At 40.5% G+C, this 14,801-nt stretch overlaps 1 protein-coding gene and 1 long non-coding RNA gene across 2 annotated transcripts; both read left to right on the plus strand.

The window, feature by feature from the left end:
* On the plus strand, window positions 1–1,048 carry LOC146975769 (uncharacterized). Its single transcript, XR_015037360.1, has 2 exons — window positions 1–776; window positions 807–1,048. It is a non-coding gene; the product is annotated as an uncharacterized LOC146975769 (long non-coding RNA).
* A 5,190-nt stretch (window positions 1,049–6,238) lies between these two features.
* Window positions 6,239–11,292, plus strand: hspb12 (heat shock protein, alpha-crystallin-related, b12). The gene is made up of 3 exons (XM_085794424.1): window positions 6,239–6,630; window positions 8,633–8,784; window positions 10,915–11,292. Exons 1-3 carry the CDS (start codon window positions 6,390–6,392, stop codon window positions 11,113–11,115), a joined length of 594 nt encoding a protein of 197 aa, XP_085650550.1. The 5' UTR covers window positions 6,239–6,389; the 3' UTR covers window positions 11,116–11,292.
* Window positions 11,293–14,801: the final 3,509 nt, after the last annotated feature.

The following is a 14,801-nucleotide window of genomic DNA, read 5'->3' on the forward strand; positions in this document are numbered from 1 at the left end:
GTTTGTGTGTGTGTGTGTGGGTGGGCAGTGTGTGTTTTAGTTTGTTGCTCCAGGCAAGTGCTGACATTGGATACTTATCAGAGAGAAGTGCTCCAGATTCTGTGTGTGTGTGAGGTTGTATGTATGTGTGTGTGTGTGTGTGTGATAGTGACGGAAGAACCCAGCGCTATAAAAAGACATCAAAACATCTGTTGGACAGTGTCAAGGCAGGAGGGCAACGCATGAATATTCAGCTGCTGGTGGTGGTGGTGGTGGTGGTCGCCTGTAGCCTACTTTCCATTTTAGAACAAAGCTGAAGGGCCTGGGGACTGTTCATGCCAACCCCCCCACCCCGTCCACCTCCCAAACACACACACACACACACACACTCAATCCCACCCCCCTCCAGCTGTGAACATCAGGACAAAAAAACGTGCAAACACATAACTAAGAGTGTGAAAACTGCTGGAGGATCTGAACACAGAGAGAGACATGTCTGTGTTTAACCCACATTAGCCTCCAACGTCTTAATTAAAACGTCCCACAGTCCTCTTGGGGGGGGTGCACACAGTGACACCAGGCACACACACACACACACACACACACACACACACACACACACACACACACACACACACACACACAATGTGTATTGAATAGAAAGAGACCTACAGTGAAGACAGCATGTGAGAGTTCAGACAGCAAAGCCATACAGCTCAAAGACACTATGAACTAACAGGGTACGAGGAAAACAGATGACCCTGAATGAATGTACTGTCCCATCCACTGCAGAGTGGGTTGTGTATCACCATCAGCATCAGCATCAGTCACACACACAAACACTCACACACACACTCTCTCTCACACACACACCTTCTCGTCCCTCTGAAATCTCAATCCCGTCTTTCTTTCTTTTCCCCCCTTTTTTTGTTCCTTTTAAATACTTTTCTTCCTCTTTTGGCTGAATGTAATTATTTGAATATTGCCACCTTGGATTTGACAAATGAATCTTTGTTTGCTGCATCTGATATGATTTCGAGTTAATAAAAATATTGATAAAGTTGATAAATTATTGTTATTGTTCTTTGCAAAAAAAAAAAACACAAAACAAAGAAATATGGTGTTGTGTTAACATGGGTTTGCCCTCGAGTAAAAAACGACCCCATAGGACGTTTTTAGCAGCTTATACATATCGATATCAAGAGATTCTTGTATGAAACTTGTTGATTGAAGAGCGTTAACCAAAATAATAATCTTTTTCTAACTCAATTTGAGTACTTTAAGTGACTGAACCCAATGAAGTAGGCCTAGTTTTTGTGTCTAAACCCAATGAAACCACAACCGCTACAAGACGACTGCTACCTGCTGCACAGTCACTGTTGTTACTGTGACAACCATAACGGCCGAGTTCCATTACTGTGTGTTCACACCAAATGCAATGGAGGCAATGTCATCGTCCGTAACGTGAGTATCGCCTCGCTTGGTCACATTTGTCACATTTTTGATCACCGCTTCAATTGCGAGTTGATGCAATCCACCTCTCACTATTTTGACATGGTTGGATATCAACACTGATCAGGTGTCGCATCACAGCGTCACGCGATGTCGCTTGAAAAGTTCAAATTTTTCAACTTCAAACGACACACGCGATGAGGCGATGGACGTGATGGACGCTTCATCGCGTCGAGATTATCGCCCTAAACACGTCGCCTGAGGTGACATTGATTTTCAATGGAAGCGTTCATCGCCTCCTTCGCGTTTGGTGTGAACACTCGGTTATGCGTGACTTTGCTGTATAGGCCTATATTTCAGAAAACGTGTGAGAAGGTAAAATAACAACCACCTGTGTGGAAGGTATTTAAGACATGACCGTTATTTAAAGAAAATGTAATTTGATCCCACCTCGGGTCTTAAAATTAGTGCAATGACTCATCTATTAGACGATGTAGCCCAAACTTTGTGCAAACTACTATTTTCAAGTAAATCCGGGATGAAAGTGGAGCAGTTTTTTTTTTGCATTGGATAATGCAGGAGTGTGAAATATGTGTCACTGTTTCCATTGGATGGGCAAGGCTGAGCTTTGGGTGGGCCATGCCCTTCCCGGCCCACCTGTAGACACGCCACTGGGTTGGAGGACTTGTTGAGAGAGTAATTTTCAGTGTTGTGGAACCAGATGAGGGCATATAGGAATCTACATTAATCTCACGTATATAGGCTAGTGTTTTATGACTCTAATTAAATAATGAATTATCACTACTGGATGTTCACTCCGGTGCACACACCATAAAACCTGCTTCAATTAGCGCCCCCCACCCACCCCAGATGACATGACGACATCATCATCATTATTAAGTTATTACCGGGGCAGAGGACGCAGTCGGAGAGACACCAGCACAGGGTCGAGCTGGTCTTAGTGATTCTACAGCAGTGAGTATTTCATCTTTCCATGACATCATGGGTCCCCGGGGAGCGCTCTAATCCAATTGGTCGTTCAGGGAGGGAGAGGAGGGGGGGATATCAGAGCAGGACCTGATGGATTTCAAATCAAAGCGTGTGTGTGTGTGTGTGTGTGTGTGATCATGTGGTTTTCTTTTTTAGACATTTGGATCTCCTACATGTCCGGTGTGAATAAGATGCTCCATGATGAGGTTTCTAAAAATATGAAAATGCAAGGAAAAAGGCTCTATGAATTTTCCTATCTATCTATCTATCTATCTATCTATCTATCTATCTATCTATCTATCTATCTATCTATCTATCTATCTATCTATCTATCTATCTATCTATCTATCTATCTATCTATCTATCTATCTATCTATCTATCTATCTATCTATCTATCTATCTATCTTTTAGATTTTGCAATAAATCTTAAATCTTTTTGTTTTGCAATAAAGGCCTTGATCAGACCAACACAACTGCAGCACAACACCTTTATGTTGTGGATGTGGCTGGGTTGCTGATGAGTTTTGCTAGGTGAAGTTGGGTAATGACTTGCACAGAGAAAGACTGTTAAACAAAGCCTAGCCAGGTCAATCAGGTCAGGTAGGTACGAGGGAGGGAACAGAGGTACACTGGTTGCCAAGGATCAATATATTCTTGTGTAAAAGAACAGTATCTCTGCTTTATTTAATCCCGATTCCCAACTCTCATTCAGTCTTTTTATTTTCTCTCCACCTCCAGGTTGTCTTTTCCTCTGATGATCTCTTGTTGGCACATAAATTACCCGACAGACAGATCACCAATGTCCTTCTGAGATGAGAGAAAATGAAAGCCTGAGCCAGATGCTGCATTTCTGATGGTATAATGTAATGTATTAGATTCCTAAACAGACAGAAACGTCCATGAATTCCTTTAATGATTCAAACACCTCATGCAATGTCACAATCAAAAGGCTGGTAAAAAGAATCTTGTGCATAAAGAGTTTTTGTCACATCATGTCAGTGAAAAACGTGCACATACTTTTATCCTCTTCTAGATCCTTGTACCTACTGTACATTATACAGCAGATAAATGCAGTTACAAAACAGTTACAGGTACAAAAAATGACTCCTTTGAGGAAATCTTATCTGGTGTTGGCCATGGAAACAGGTTGGAACCATGTCTGATTTCCCCCGGTTCAGACAACCATGAAAAGATCAGATCTCTGTAACAGAGCGGGAAATCTGATGTTGAGGCTTGGTTGGCTGAATGGCTGCTGCACGCGCTGTGAACTGAACATAACCCAACAGTATTTGGGTCAAAACGTAAATAAATTCTCATTCATCTCTCATTCTAGTTCTCATATTTTTGAATCTTAAGAACTCTGTGACTGCTGGAATCCAAATTATCAGTAGAAGACTAATACTGTAGCTGTGCAGGTTCACAGTTTAGTGTCAGTGAAGTATTCCCGTTAACAGTAGCTCTTCAATAGGCTGTATTGAGGGAAGTAGCCTGTGTGAAGACGCTGCTGTTGTTGTCACCATCTTGACAGTGCCTGACTCCGCCTACTTAATGGCTAATCCAAAAATGCTAAGACTGAGTTCATACTGGTTTAGTAAGTTCCTATGAGCACATCTTGCTCAAAGGCTAAATCAAGGCTAATTTTGTTTAGTTTTTTTAGTTTATTAAAGGGACAACCAGGAGTTTTGGAAAAGCGAAGCGTTTTCACACTACATTTATGAGCCTCCGCGCACCGTAAAATTCTTTGACCGGCGCAAGACAGACTCATGTTTTCATTCATCAATAATTAAAGTCAGAGGTTCAAAGAGGTTCACATACCGTCGTAGTTCCGACCATAAACGACGATTCGGCGCCGTTATTCTCATGACTCGCCACGAAGGAAATGCTGGTCGGCTCGACCAGCATTTCCGCCACCACTAATAATAACAAAATAACGATAGAGACAGAACGATATATTTATCGAAAATGGGCCCATTAACAAGTGTGGGTAGCGAAGATTCATCCACATTAACATGAGACTTTTTTATAACCGAATAGAAACTCCTCGTTGTCCCTTTAAGGGGCAGTGTGCAATGACATTAATCATTTGCAGAAAATGAAGAGATGCACCAGATTTAGCTCACAGCTAATTTCCATCTGCAGTCCCAACATATAACACAGAAAACACAGACCACAAACTACTATACATGGATGATACATAGAATGACACAAATAGACAATAGACAACACATAGACAATACAGAATCACAGTTTCCACAACTAAAAAGACCAGGTCAAGTGCAATACATTTGAAGTTTAGTAGGCTAATTACCTAGTTATCAACTAAAGCTAACAAGCTATCAAAAGTAGCTACTGTAGTTTAGGCTCATTAGACAATGAAACTACAAAGTCAACATGTGCAACCATGGTCTGTGAATACTCTAAATTTAAAGATACTCCCAGACATTTGCTTTTGTTTATAAAATAGTCTCATATTAATGTGGATGAATCTACATTACCCACACTTGTTAATGTGTCCATTTTCAATAAATATATTATTTTGTCTTTATAGTTGTTTTGATAATATTATTTAGTGATATATGTCTAGGATTACATTTGAAAGGAGCTCTACTATAGCAGTTATAGTTTGAGAATTTCTGCCATTTATCCACCATTAAGTTCCTCTTCTTTCTCCAGCTGCTCAGTGTCTTGTTTGCTTTCGCCTTATTAACCTCAGGTCATAGTTTTCTCTCCTGTGAACTGAGCACCTACTGGAGATTCACCATCTGTCAGAGGTCTGTAGAGATCCTGTGTACAAGGCTCTGGAGACCACAGTGTTCAGCCCAGAGAGTAAACCCACTCCCCGTGGAGCTGCTGGACGTCTGGCTGAATATCTCAACTCCTCTGTTGCTGACAGCTGAGTCTCTACATTTTAAAATCTACTTTATTTTCTATTATCCTGCCACTTTTCTAGGTCAAATTGTATGTGTATAAACTGAAGATCTTTAAAAAAAAAAAAAAGAAAAGAAAAGAAAAAAACTCTGCTGTAGAAGATTTATCAATGCATAATATCTTACACAAGGACAGATACAAGTGTTTTGCCTGAGAGCACAAAGTGGGACTGTCATGTTGATTTATGCTGCTGTTATTAACTAGTATCTTCAGCTTTATAGCTCACACGTTAAGTGTCCCTTACTATGACTGAAGCACCATTATTCTGAAGGGCAAAGTATTACACATCCTTAAATGAAAACACACACACACAAACGCACATATACACACAGTACACACATATTAATAAAAGTATTAATATGACAGTCTTGAATGTCATTGTGGACATACAGCAGCACTTGGAGGACAATTGTGTCAATAGGCAAATGTCACCACAATTAACGTTTTTAAAAGCAGGAATGTAAAGGTCGACTGGGGACGGCAAAGAAATCACCCGGTTTCTGTGATTTTTTGGCCTCAACTTTGTTCCCACAGGAAGCTCTCATGGTTTCAGATGTAAACTTTAGAGTGTATCTGTTATTCCATTAGCAGGTAAGCAGAACTTAAATGGTCAATTTTCTCTTGCATTATTGATAAAGTGCTCATTGTGTTCAGGCTCAGTGCATATAACGGACGACCTGACCATCACACACCACTTTGCTATTTCTGACCACATGCCAGAAGCATCTCGAGACCCCCTTCATCCTTATCTCGACTGTGTGCGAGTGTGTGTGTGAAGAGGAAGGGGGTCTTCACTGCTTATCAGTTTGTCCGTTACATTCTTGGCTCCACTTGCCAGACCAACGGCCATTTATGGCTAAAGGAAGAACACAATATAGAGCTCAGGCTGTGCCCCACTGACCCACAATGCACCAGGACTTTATAAAAACCCCACAACAAAAAGCCCCTGGACAGTGACAGAGAGGTTAATAGCTTCTGGTAACCCACTTTCTGCTCTGAGGAGGCTTAACATTTTATACTATACCACATATCCTCTCCCATGGCGTCTCTGACATCGTCCAGCAGAAGATCGTCCTCGTCCTACCGATCATCGTCACGTTACAGCACCTCCAGCTCGTACCGGTCCGAGGGTTCGCTGGGCAGCTCGTCCGACTGTCTGGACCCCCTCTTTGAGCCGTTTCTGGACTCAGCTGATCGCTCCAGTCTGTTTGGAGAAGAGGGACCCGGCAGCTGCTTGACCCCCTTCAGCAGACAGAGCCGATCCTCCTATGGACTCAATGGTGAGAGAACTGGTGCTAAACCTGCAAAGCTTCTGTTTTTACATAGCATGCATTTTTTGATAGTAAAAATCAAAAGTACCACTGTTTTTTTTATAATAAAATTGATTTCATGTTGAGAAAATCTGGTATTTCTGGCAGAAATTTGATAAATTAGCCCATGTTAGAACAAGTCTGACTCAATATAGCCCAATTATGATACACATACAATTTCTGAAATAGAAATTTAAAAGCATAGGTATTTCTTATTCCAAATCTGTGAATCTGTAACCCCTTAACACTCTATGGCCTGTGGGTTGTGTTGCTTCTAAATGCATGCTGGGGTTTTTAGGGGTTAACTGAAAAAGAGGAACCTGTGAAACAACTTCGATATAAAGGCCAACCAACAGCTCTGGAGCTGTTGAAATGTTGGTGCCTCACTCATGGGCACTGCCTTGGTATAACAGAGTGCCTTTTTAATTCATTTTCTCCACCAGCAGGAAAGCAGCATTAGTATCTCACATTACAGTGATGGGTTGATTGAAAGAAAAAACAGAAGAAGACGGCACCATGGAGTAGAAAAAGACCTGCGGCTCATAGAGAGTAATGATCCAGCGCCGTAAGAGCTGCTGTGTGAGAGTCTGAGTCTGCAGGACTCCAGACGCCGTCCACTGGGCCACATAAAAAACTAATAATGAGAAGTGAAAAGAAAAGGGTGGAGCACTGATATAAAACACAGAAGCTTCTACAGACTTAACATAAAGTACTGAAGAATAAAGCAGTAAAAAGCGGTTTATTACCAGTGTGACGATGCATTATTTAAGTCGGCACTGTGTAAAAATGACATGAAAACTGATTGTGCCTCTAAAAAATTTCAGTAAAATGTCTTCAAAAGAGGACCCACAGGTGTTTGATGATCTAACCAAGTCTCTTTTTTTTAATGATAAGCATTTTTCAAACTTGTAGCCTAGTAACACATTTACAGCTTGAAAAGAGGCTTTAGTATTTTGCTTCAATAAAATAAATGTATATAAATAGGCTACATAAAATAAATGTCATTCTGAAATGCTAGCAGATGATAAACAAGATAGCCTAATAATAAATCTGTATGTAGTATTTTTTTTTTTAGCAAAATAATTTCATACATTTGTATTTCATTCAATGTAACTTTATATCACATTTTATTTCACAATAACACTTTTGCAAAGGTGTTTCCCCCTCATATTTCAGCCAGTCACAACACGCTATAGCACAACAGCTGCTACTACATTTAGCCAGTTAAAGCAGAAGTAAGCGGAATGTTTGTGTTAATATAAGTCTAAAGTAGTTATATCTTCCGACAGCAATCACTTACATAGAGTGTTTGGTCCGAAACACGGGTCTGTCAGTCACTCTGCTCTGCTGTAAGCCGAGGAGAAAGCTTCTTGTATACTTCCTTGTATCCTACAAGCTTTATCCAATGAGGAGAGAGAACGGCATGAAGGGCTGTGTGTGCAGCCAAGGGATGCGCGTGAATGTGGTGACGTAGGGACGAGGACCAATAGATCCATGACGAGGGCGGGGACTGCTAACTCCATCGGCTGACAAGAAGTTAGCCAAAACGACTGGATCGCTTACTTCTGCTTTAACTCTTGTTTGCCAGAGTGACATCATTTCCTACTTACATTCACTCATTTGAAATGTACAATCTGGATTATAAGAAAACTGATTGAGAAAATATCATATCATCAACATATATGCACAGTACAAATCTATAACAACAAGAACAATACATTTCAATTTCTCCTTTTACATTTACAAACATTTAAAACAAGATTAGAGGCTATTGTTATTCCATTTTTTAACACTTTCTGAATGCAATGGAGATCCAATAGCCTATTTAAGTTCCTATCGCTCATTTTCTTTTAAAAATATTTCAAAGAAAAAATGTTTTTCAACATTTCCATTTTAAGCAACATACCAGTGAATTACAACTATTTAAACGTCCTTTCACTACATTAAATACTAAATGTTTCTGCTCCTCTAGGTGGCTCTACATCAGGTCGTCAGAGCAGTACAGGCGGTGGTGTGTGTTGCCTTGGAGACAGTTACTACATGTCAGCTGACGTCAGCCAGTTTGAGCCTCACGACATCGTGGTGATGGCCTACAACCACCATGTCGTCATTCACGCCCAGAAGGTGTGTGAGTATGAACAAGCTCAGGTGTCTTTTACATACGTGAGTGTGTTTTCACTCTTCACACCACAATTATCACGTTCATCATGTATGAATCAGAGCTTCAGATGAACCCACTCACGTCAGCGGCCTCACTACTGACACACATAGTTTAAAGATAAAGCCACATATACTGTAAGCTACTGTATGTGCCACCGCATAAAATGTGATTTTAATTCAATGCATTATTTAGTACAAGCCATATATTCTGGAGCCTGTGCTGTTGTGTTTTCTAAAAATAAACCCAATTAAATGTAAGTGTTAAAAAATGTTCAAATTCAGATTGAAGTGATCATTTAAAGTTATTGTTCACATACGTATTTAATTGAACAAACTAAAACAAACTAAACAAACAGTAATAAAGAAATCAAACAAACATAATTATCATCATATAGCCCTTTTTCTGTGTTTTTTTTCTTTCTGTAGTATTTTGGGGTTATCAATGTATTTTCATTTGTCTTTTATGAACAAAACAAAACAACAACAAAAGAAACCAGAAAACCCATAATGTCCCAAGAAAAAATCTACGATCAAGATCAATGGTTTATATTAATAAATAAATAATGATGATAGTAATATATTCAATTTACCATGCATTTTTCATTGACCGTTGACACTCAGTCACCAAATTAATTTGGTTTAGGCCTACTGCCCGTCCAAAAATAAGTCACACACTCTAATATTTCATTGGACCGCCTTTAGCTTTGAGGACAGCATGCATTTGCTGTGACATCGTTTCAATGAGCTTCTGCAATGTCACAATATTTATTTCCGTCCAGAGTTGAATTAAAGCAGAAATAGAGGAATGTTTGTGTTAATACAAGTCTTAAATAGTTATATCTTCCGACAGCAATCACTTATATAGAGTGTTTGGTCCAAAACACGGGTCTGTCAGTCACTCTGCTCTGCTGTAAGCCGAGGAGAAAACTTTCCTTGTATCCTACAACCTTTATCCAATGAGGGGAGAGAACAGCATAAAGGGGCGGTCCTCTCTGTGTGTGCAGCCAAGGGATGCGCGTGAATGTGGTGACGTAGGGACGAGGGCGGGGACTGCTAACTCCATCGGCTGACAAGAAGTTAGCCAAAACGACCGGATCGCTTACTTCTGCTTTAATTTTTTAAAGATTCTCCGTGGGGTTCAGGTCTGGACTCTGTGGTCACATTGGACCACATTTCTTCCTTGAAGATGATGGTTCCCCACTATAGGCCTATCCTTCCAGTCTTTAATAATGCGTTGGACAATTTCAGTTTCAGCTATCTCCTTAGATATTTTATTTGCTTGATGCCAATAATTTGACCCTTCTGGAACAGATTAACATCTTTTTCACGACCACAGGATGTGTCTTCTGACACGGTTGTTTAAGAAATGAGACTCAGTTACAGTAGGGTTACAGAGCCAGCTGTAGTAGGCTAATTATCCAATGGGAGGCTTTCACTAATTAGCAAGTTAAATCCAAGTGGTAACTTTTTTTTGGGACAGGCAGTGTATTAGTAATACTTAATTTATAGGCCTTGGAAATATCATGAGTGCTATGAGGAGGCGTTAACATGCTATCATGAGCATGTTCTGTCATTGTAGCATGTTAGCATGTAGCTCAGAGCCCCGCCCTGCTGTGTGCAGCTAACTGCAGACATTAATCATGACAAAACCAACAAACAACAAACAACAACAGCTCATCCATCATGCTGAGTGAGCTGGTGTGTGTAGAAGCTGCAGCTCTGTCATTTTGTGTTTTGTTCACAGTTTGACGTTAATCGTGTTTAAAAGGAGCGCGAGAGAGAGAGCGGTGGAGTGAGGTTCACTTTAACTGGGGTCAGAGCACAAACTGGTGAAACTCCCACAGCCGCTCGGCTCGCTTCGTCTTCAGAGGGAACTCGTCAGTTTTCATCTCCTTCCTCCTCCACCTCCTCCTCTCTTGTGTTTTTTCCTCTCTGACCTCTTCTCCTCCGTCTCTTTCACTAGTTCTCACCCTCTTTTCTCACCCTTGCGCCTTTTTTCCTCGCCCCCCGACCCTCTTCTCACTTCTCCCTCTCTGCTCCGTGACCTTTTACAACAGAATCAATCTGTTTCTAACTTTCATCCTCTTCCCTCAGGTTCTGGATGATGGGAGCGTCAGTGACACCTTTACCCATAAGTCCCTGCTCCCCGACGACATGGACCCCCTGTCGGTCAGCGGGACCCTGGACCCCGACGGTACCCTGGTGGTGAGCGTTCGCCGGACCGCAGCGCTCAGCGGGCTCGAACCTGCGGGCGCATCTTCCACCTTCCACAGTGAGGCTCATCTTGACCTCTGACCTCTTCTCAGTCGCTTCTCGTCATTTCAGCTGCTGTAACTTTTTATATTATCACTTAATTACAGTGTTTTCAGTGGTGATAGAGTTTAAATGAATGGAAATATTATAATATTATTGGTTTTATTATTTACAGTTTATCCATGACCTTATGTGTCACAGCTGTTTGTCGCTTTCCCTTTATCAACATTTTAATATCACCATCCACCAAAACTTGGATATTTTTTGTATGCTTTTTTTTGCAGACACCATTTGTTCACCATATATTATTCATAATTAGCCTATAAAAATGATAATAATAATTTCCAGGATAGTTTCCTTTTTTCTTCTTTTGCAAGTAAAGTGAAGATCACAAAATGTTTAATTAAATAAGAGAAATAATTGAGAAATAATCCTGGATTTTTCACCATTTCACCCAATAATAAAATGTATAATAATAATAAAAAATAATGTGTAACTTTATCACTATTACTATAATATGAGTTATATAATTAACAAAAGCCATTTTTTTAATTTCAAAGAAAGAAAGAAAGAAAGTGATCCTGTACCACTGGCCCTTCAAGGCTTCCGTATGTAACGGAAAATTTAAGGGTTTTGTTGTAGAAAAAAGGCACACTTTTTAGTGTTCATTCATTTTCTTTTTTAATTTCATCTTGTAAAATCATACATGTACATCAGAGAAAAACATTAAACTTGAGGTCACTAACTTTTTCTGTTGTGTCAAACAATATGAAGCTGCAGTGAATAGCCTATATGTTTAATGAGAAAATGTATAATATCTACAATGTAATAATAAATATATTTTGTTAACTGTAACCATTGTTTCTTTAATGTAAACTTTGCACCACTCCCCCTGGAAACACTTCAAGGCTGAATTTGAGAGTTTGTGTGTATGAATGTATTGTGATTCTTATTTTTCTTTTTTGCAGTGCATGTGTTGATGAAGATTTTCTCAAGTCGCAGTGTGTTGAGTCCTCAGGGCCACCGTACAATACGCCTCATTCCATCTTTATTCAGTGAGTTTAACTTGGAAACATCAAATGTTTGTCTATTAAAACAAGTGTTTAGGGTCAACCTTTCGTCCAATTAGAAAGCAGGGTCAGGAACAAATGTTGCTCAGGGCTTTATAGCGATTTGGGGACAAAATGTTTTGAACATTGTGTTTCCTCTGGGAGGATGGGCATGGGGACATAAACATCCACTCCAGGTGTTTTCCAGCTGTTGCTAAGAGGAGAAAAAAACTCAAAAACAGCTGCAGATTCTGGGACAAAATGAGACAACACGTCAACAACATACTTGTTTGTTAAAATCCAATTTATTCATCCCTGATATACAAAACAAAGTTTCATTTTTCTGTGTGAAAAATAAGCTCTGGGTTTTGTTCAGCTCCTTCTGGTTTCGGCCCTCGGGGGTCAGGTGGGGGGTTGGTAGGGGTGGAAGGGGAAGTTGCCGTAACAAAGGTGGCGTCCAGTATGTACAGTTTATAAGAGCAGAGAGAAGACCCCCACTCCCCCTCACCCGCCTTCGACAGCTGATATCAGATCAGGTCTTATCAAAGGCTCCTCAGAAGGTCGGAGGTGATAAAACTGACCCAGAGTCAGCTCTTCATGGTGGTGGGGGGGGGTTCTTGTACGAGAGCGCCGGCTACGGTCCATGCAGCAGGATTCACCAGAAAGCCTTCAGAGACCAGACGGAGAAGGTTTCCCAAAAGTCGACATGCGATGAGTAAATTGCTGACTCCAGTATTCGCTGAGGCTTCTGGGAAACCCCCTCCCCTCCCTTCCCTCCCTCCCTCCCTCCCCCATCTCATCTCTTCTCTTCTTTCGTGTCTCTTTTTGAACATGAGCATCGCTTTTCATCACACCGGAGCGTCAAGTTCTCCTCATATACATACGTTATACTTTTTACACTTTTCAGGTTTTTCTTTACAAAAATAAGGTTATCTCGCATTCATGTCATCGATTAAAACTGGGTTACAAAGTGAGATGAACAACCGTTATTGCACAAAAAATCGATTACCAACAAATAAATCATCCATAAAAAGAAATGAAACAACAACAAAAAAAGAAAAGAAAAAAGAAAAATTCTACTTTTGATTAATAGAGACTAATAAATATGCATCTTCTACCTCAGTAGAGTGTGGTGGCAAATGAAATATTTTGTGGTGAAAAGCAAAAAAAGAAATCAGTCAGTCAGTCCCTGGGGGTGAGGGAGGGAGGGAAAAAGGGTGAAGGAAGAAGGGAGGGAGGGAGAGAGTGTATGCATGTGTGAGACGACGGTGACAACAGGTTGCCACGGTGACAGCTGCACACACACATCATCCCACCCTCTTTCCTCCACGTTTCTGTTTTGTTATTTGCTTGTTCCCGTTGATACAGTCAGAGGAGTTGATGCAGGCACTTGTGGAATGAACATGCTAACGCTAACGCTAACAGACCACACACACCGGACCCTCGGCTTTACATTCTGTGACCTTTGACCCCGACGATAATATTAATAATAATAGTGTTTTAATTGCAATTTACAAAAAAGAAAAAGAAAAAAAAGTCTTAGAAATGTTTCAGACACGTCAACATGAACAAAAACAAAACAACATAAATGACAGCATGAGAATCAACATTAAAAATCATCAAACATCATATAATAACAAGCCCTATAAAAAAATCAGATTGGTTAAGACATTAAATTATGATTTTATATTACAGGAATGATGTTAAATATATTAATCTGTAAGTATAACTAAAACCACACCCCCTGGTTTTACATCAGTCAACAGATAAAGCTCATTGGGTGAACGGAAGACGCCAAAAAAAAAAAAAAAAATAGCTTGAATAAGATAAGATAATAAAAACACACAGGCACACGATGGCAGACGACAGGAAGACGACACATCGCTCACTCGCGTTTCTCTTCGTTTTTGTGTTTTTTTGGTTTCGGATCCCATTAAAAAAAAAAAAAAAAAATCAATCCACATGCGCTTGCCTCTCATGCAGAAGTCATGCTGTCGTTGTTTTTAAAAAGGCGATGGCGCCGGAAAGAAAAAAATTCATCCATGCAGTGGAAACGACGAGGAAGCTGAGAGTGAGAGTCAGTGAGTGTGGGAGTGAGTTTTCTTTTTTATTATTATTATTATTATTATTATTAAGGCATCCAAACAGTGGAGGGGTAGAGAGAGGGAGGGAGGGAGGGGGGAGTGTTGTAAAGGACAAACAGTGCACAGGAGAGAAAAGGTAGAATAATAAATATGGAGGTGGAGAAGATGGAGAAGACGGAGGAGGCTCCAGCAGACATGAATTTTTAAATACACAGTACTCATACGTTTTCTGTCACGTCCGCTGCCGCACTTCCTGGTTTGAGGCTGGCTGGTTTCCTATTGGCTGAATCTCACTCGAAGCTTCGCTACTGGTCACTTTTCCTGTTTCCTGTTTTTATTTTTTCTGGTCCACATTAATCAAATTGCCTCCGCTCACTCAGAGTGAACCACAGCAGCTGATGTCTTCAGTCTTTCAGCCATCCATTTACTCCCTCCCTCCCTCCCTCTCTTCCTGCCCTCTTCAGCCCCCCTCCTCCATCCTTCCCCCCTCTCCTCCTCCATCCTCCTCCTCTGAAATGGTTATTAAGAGCTATATTTAGATAAACAGAAAAACCTCGGCTGTGGGGAGTGCGTCGCTGTGTGTGTGTGTTTTCTT

Source organism: Trachurus japonicus, chromosome 13 (assembly GCF_045865225.1).
Source record: "Trachurus japonicus isolate A0001 chromosome 13, Traja_1.0".
NCBI lineage: Eukaryota > Metazoa > Chordata > Actinopteri > Carangiformes > Carangidae > Trachurus > Trachurus japonicus.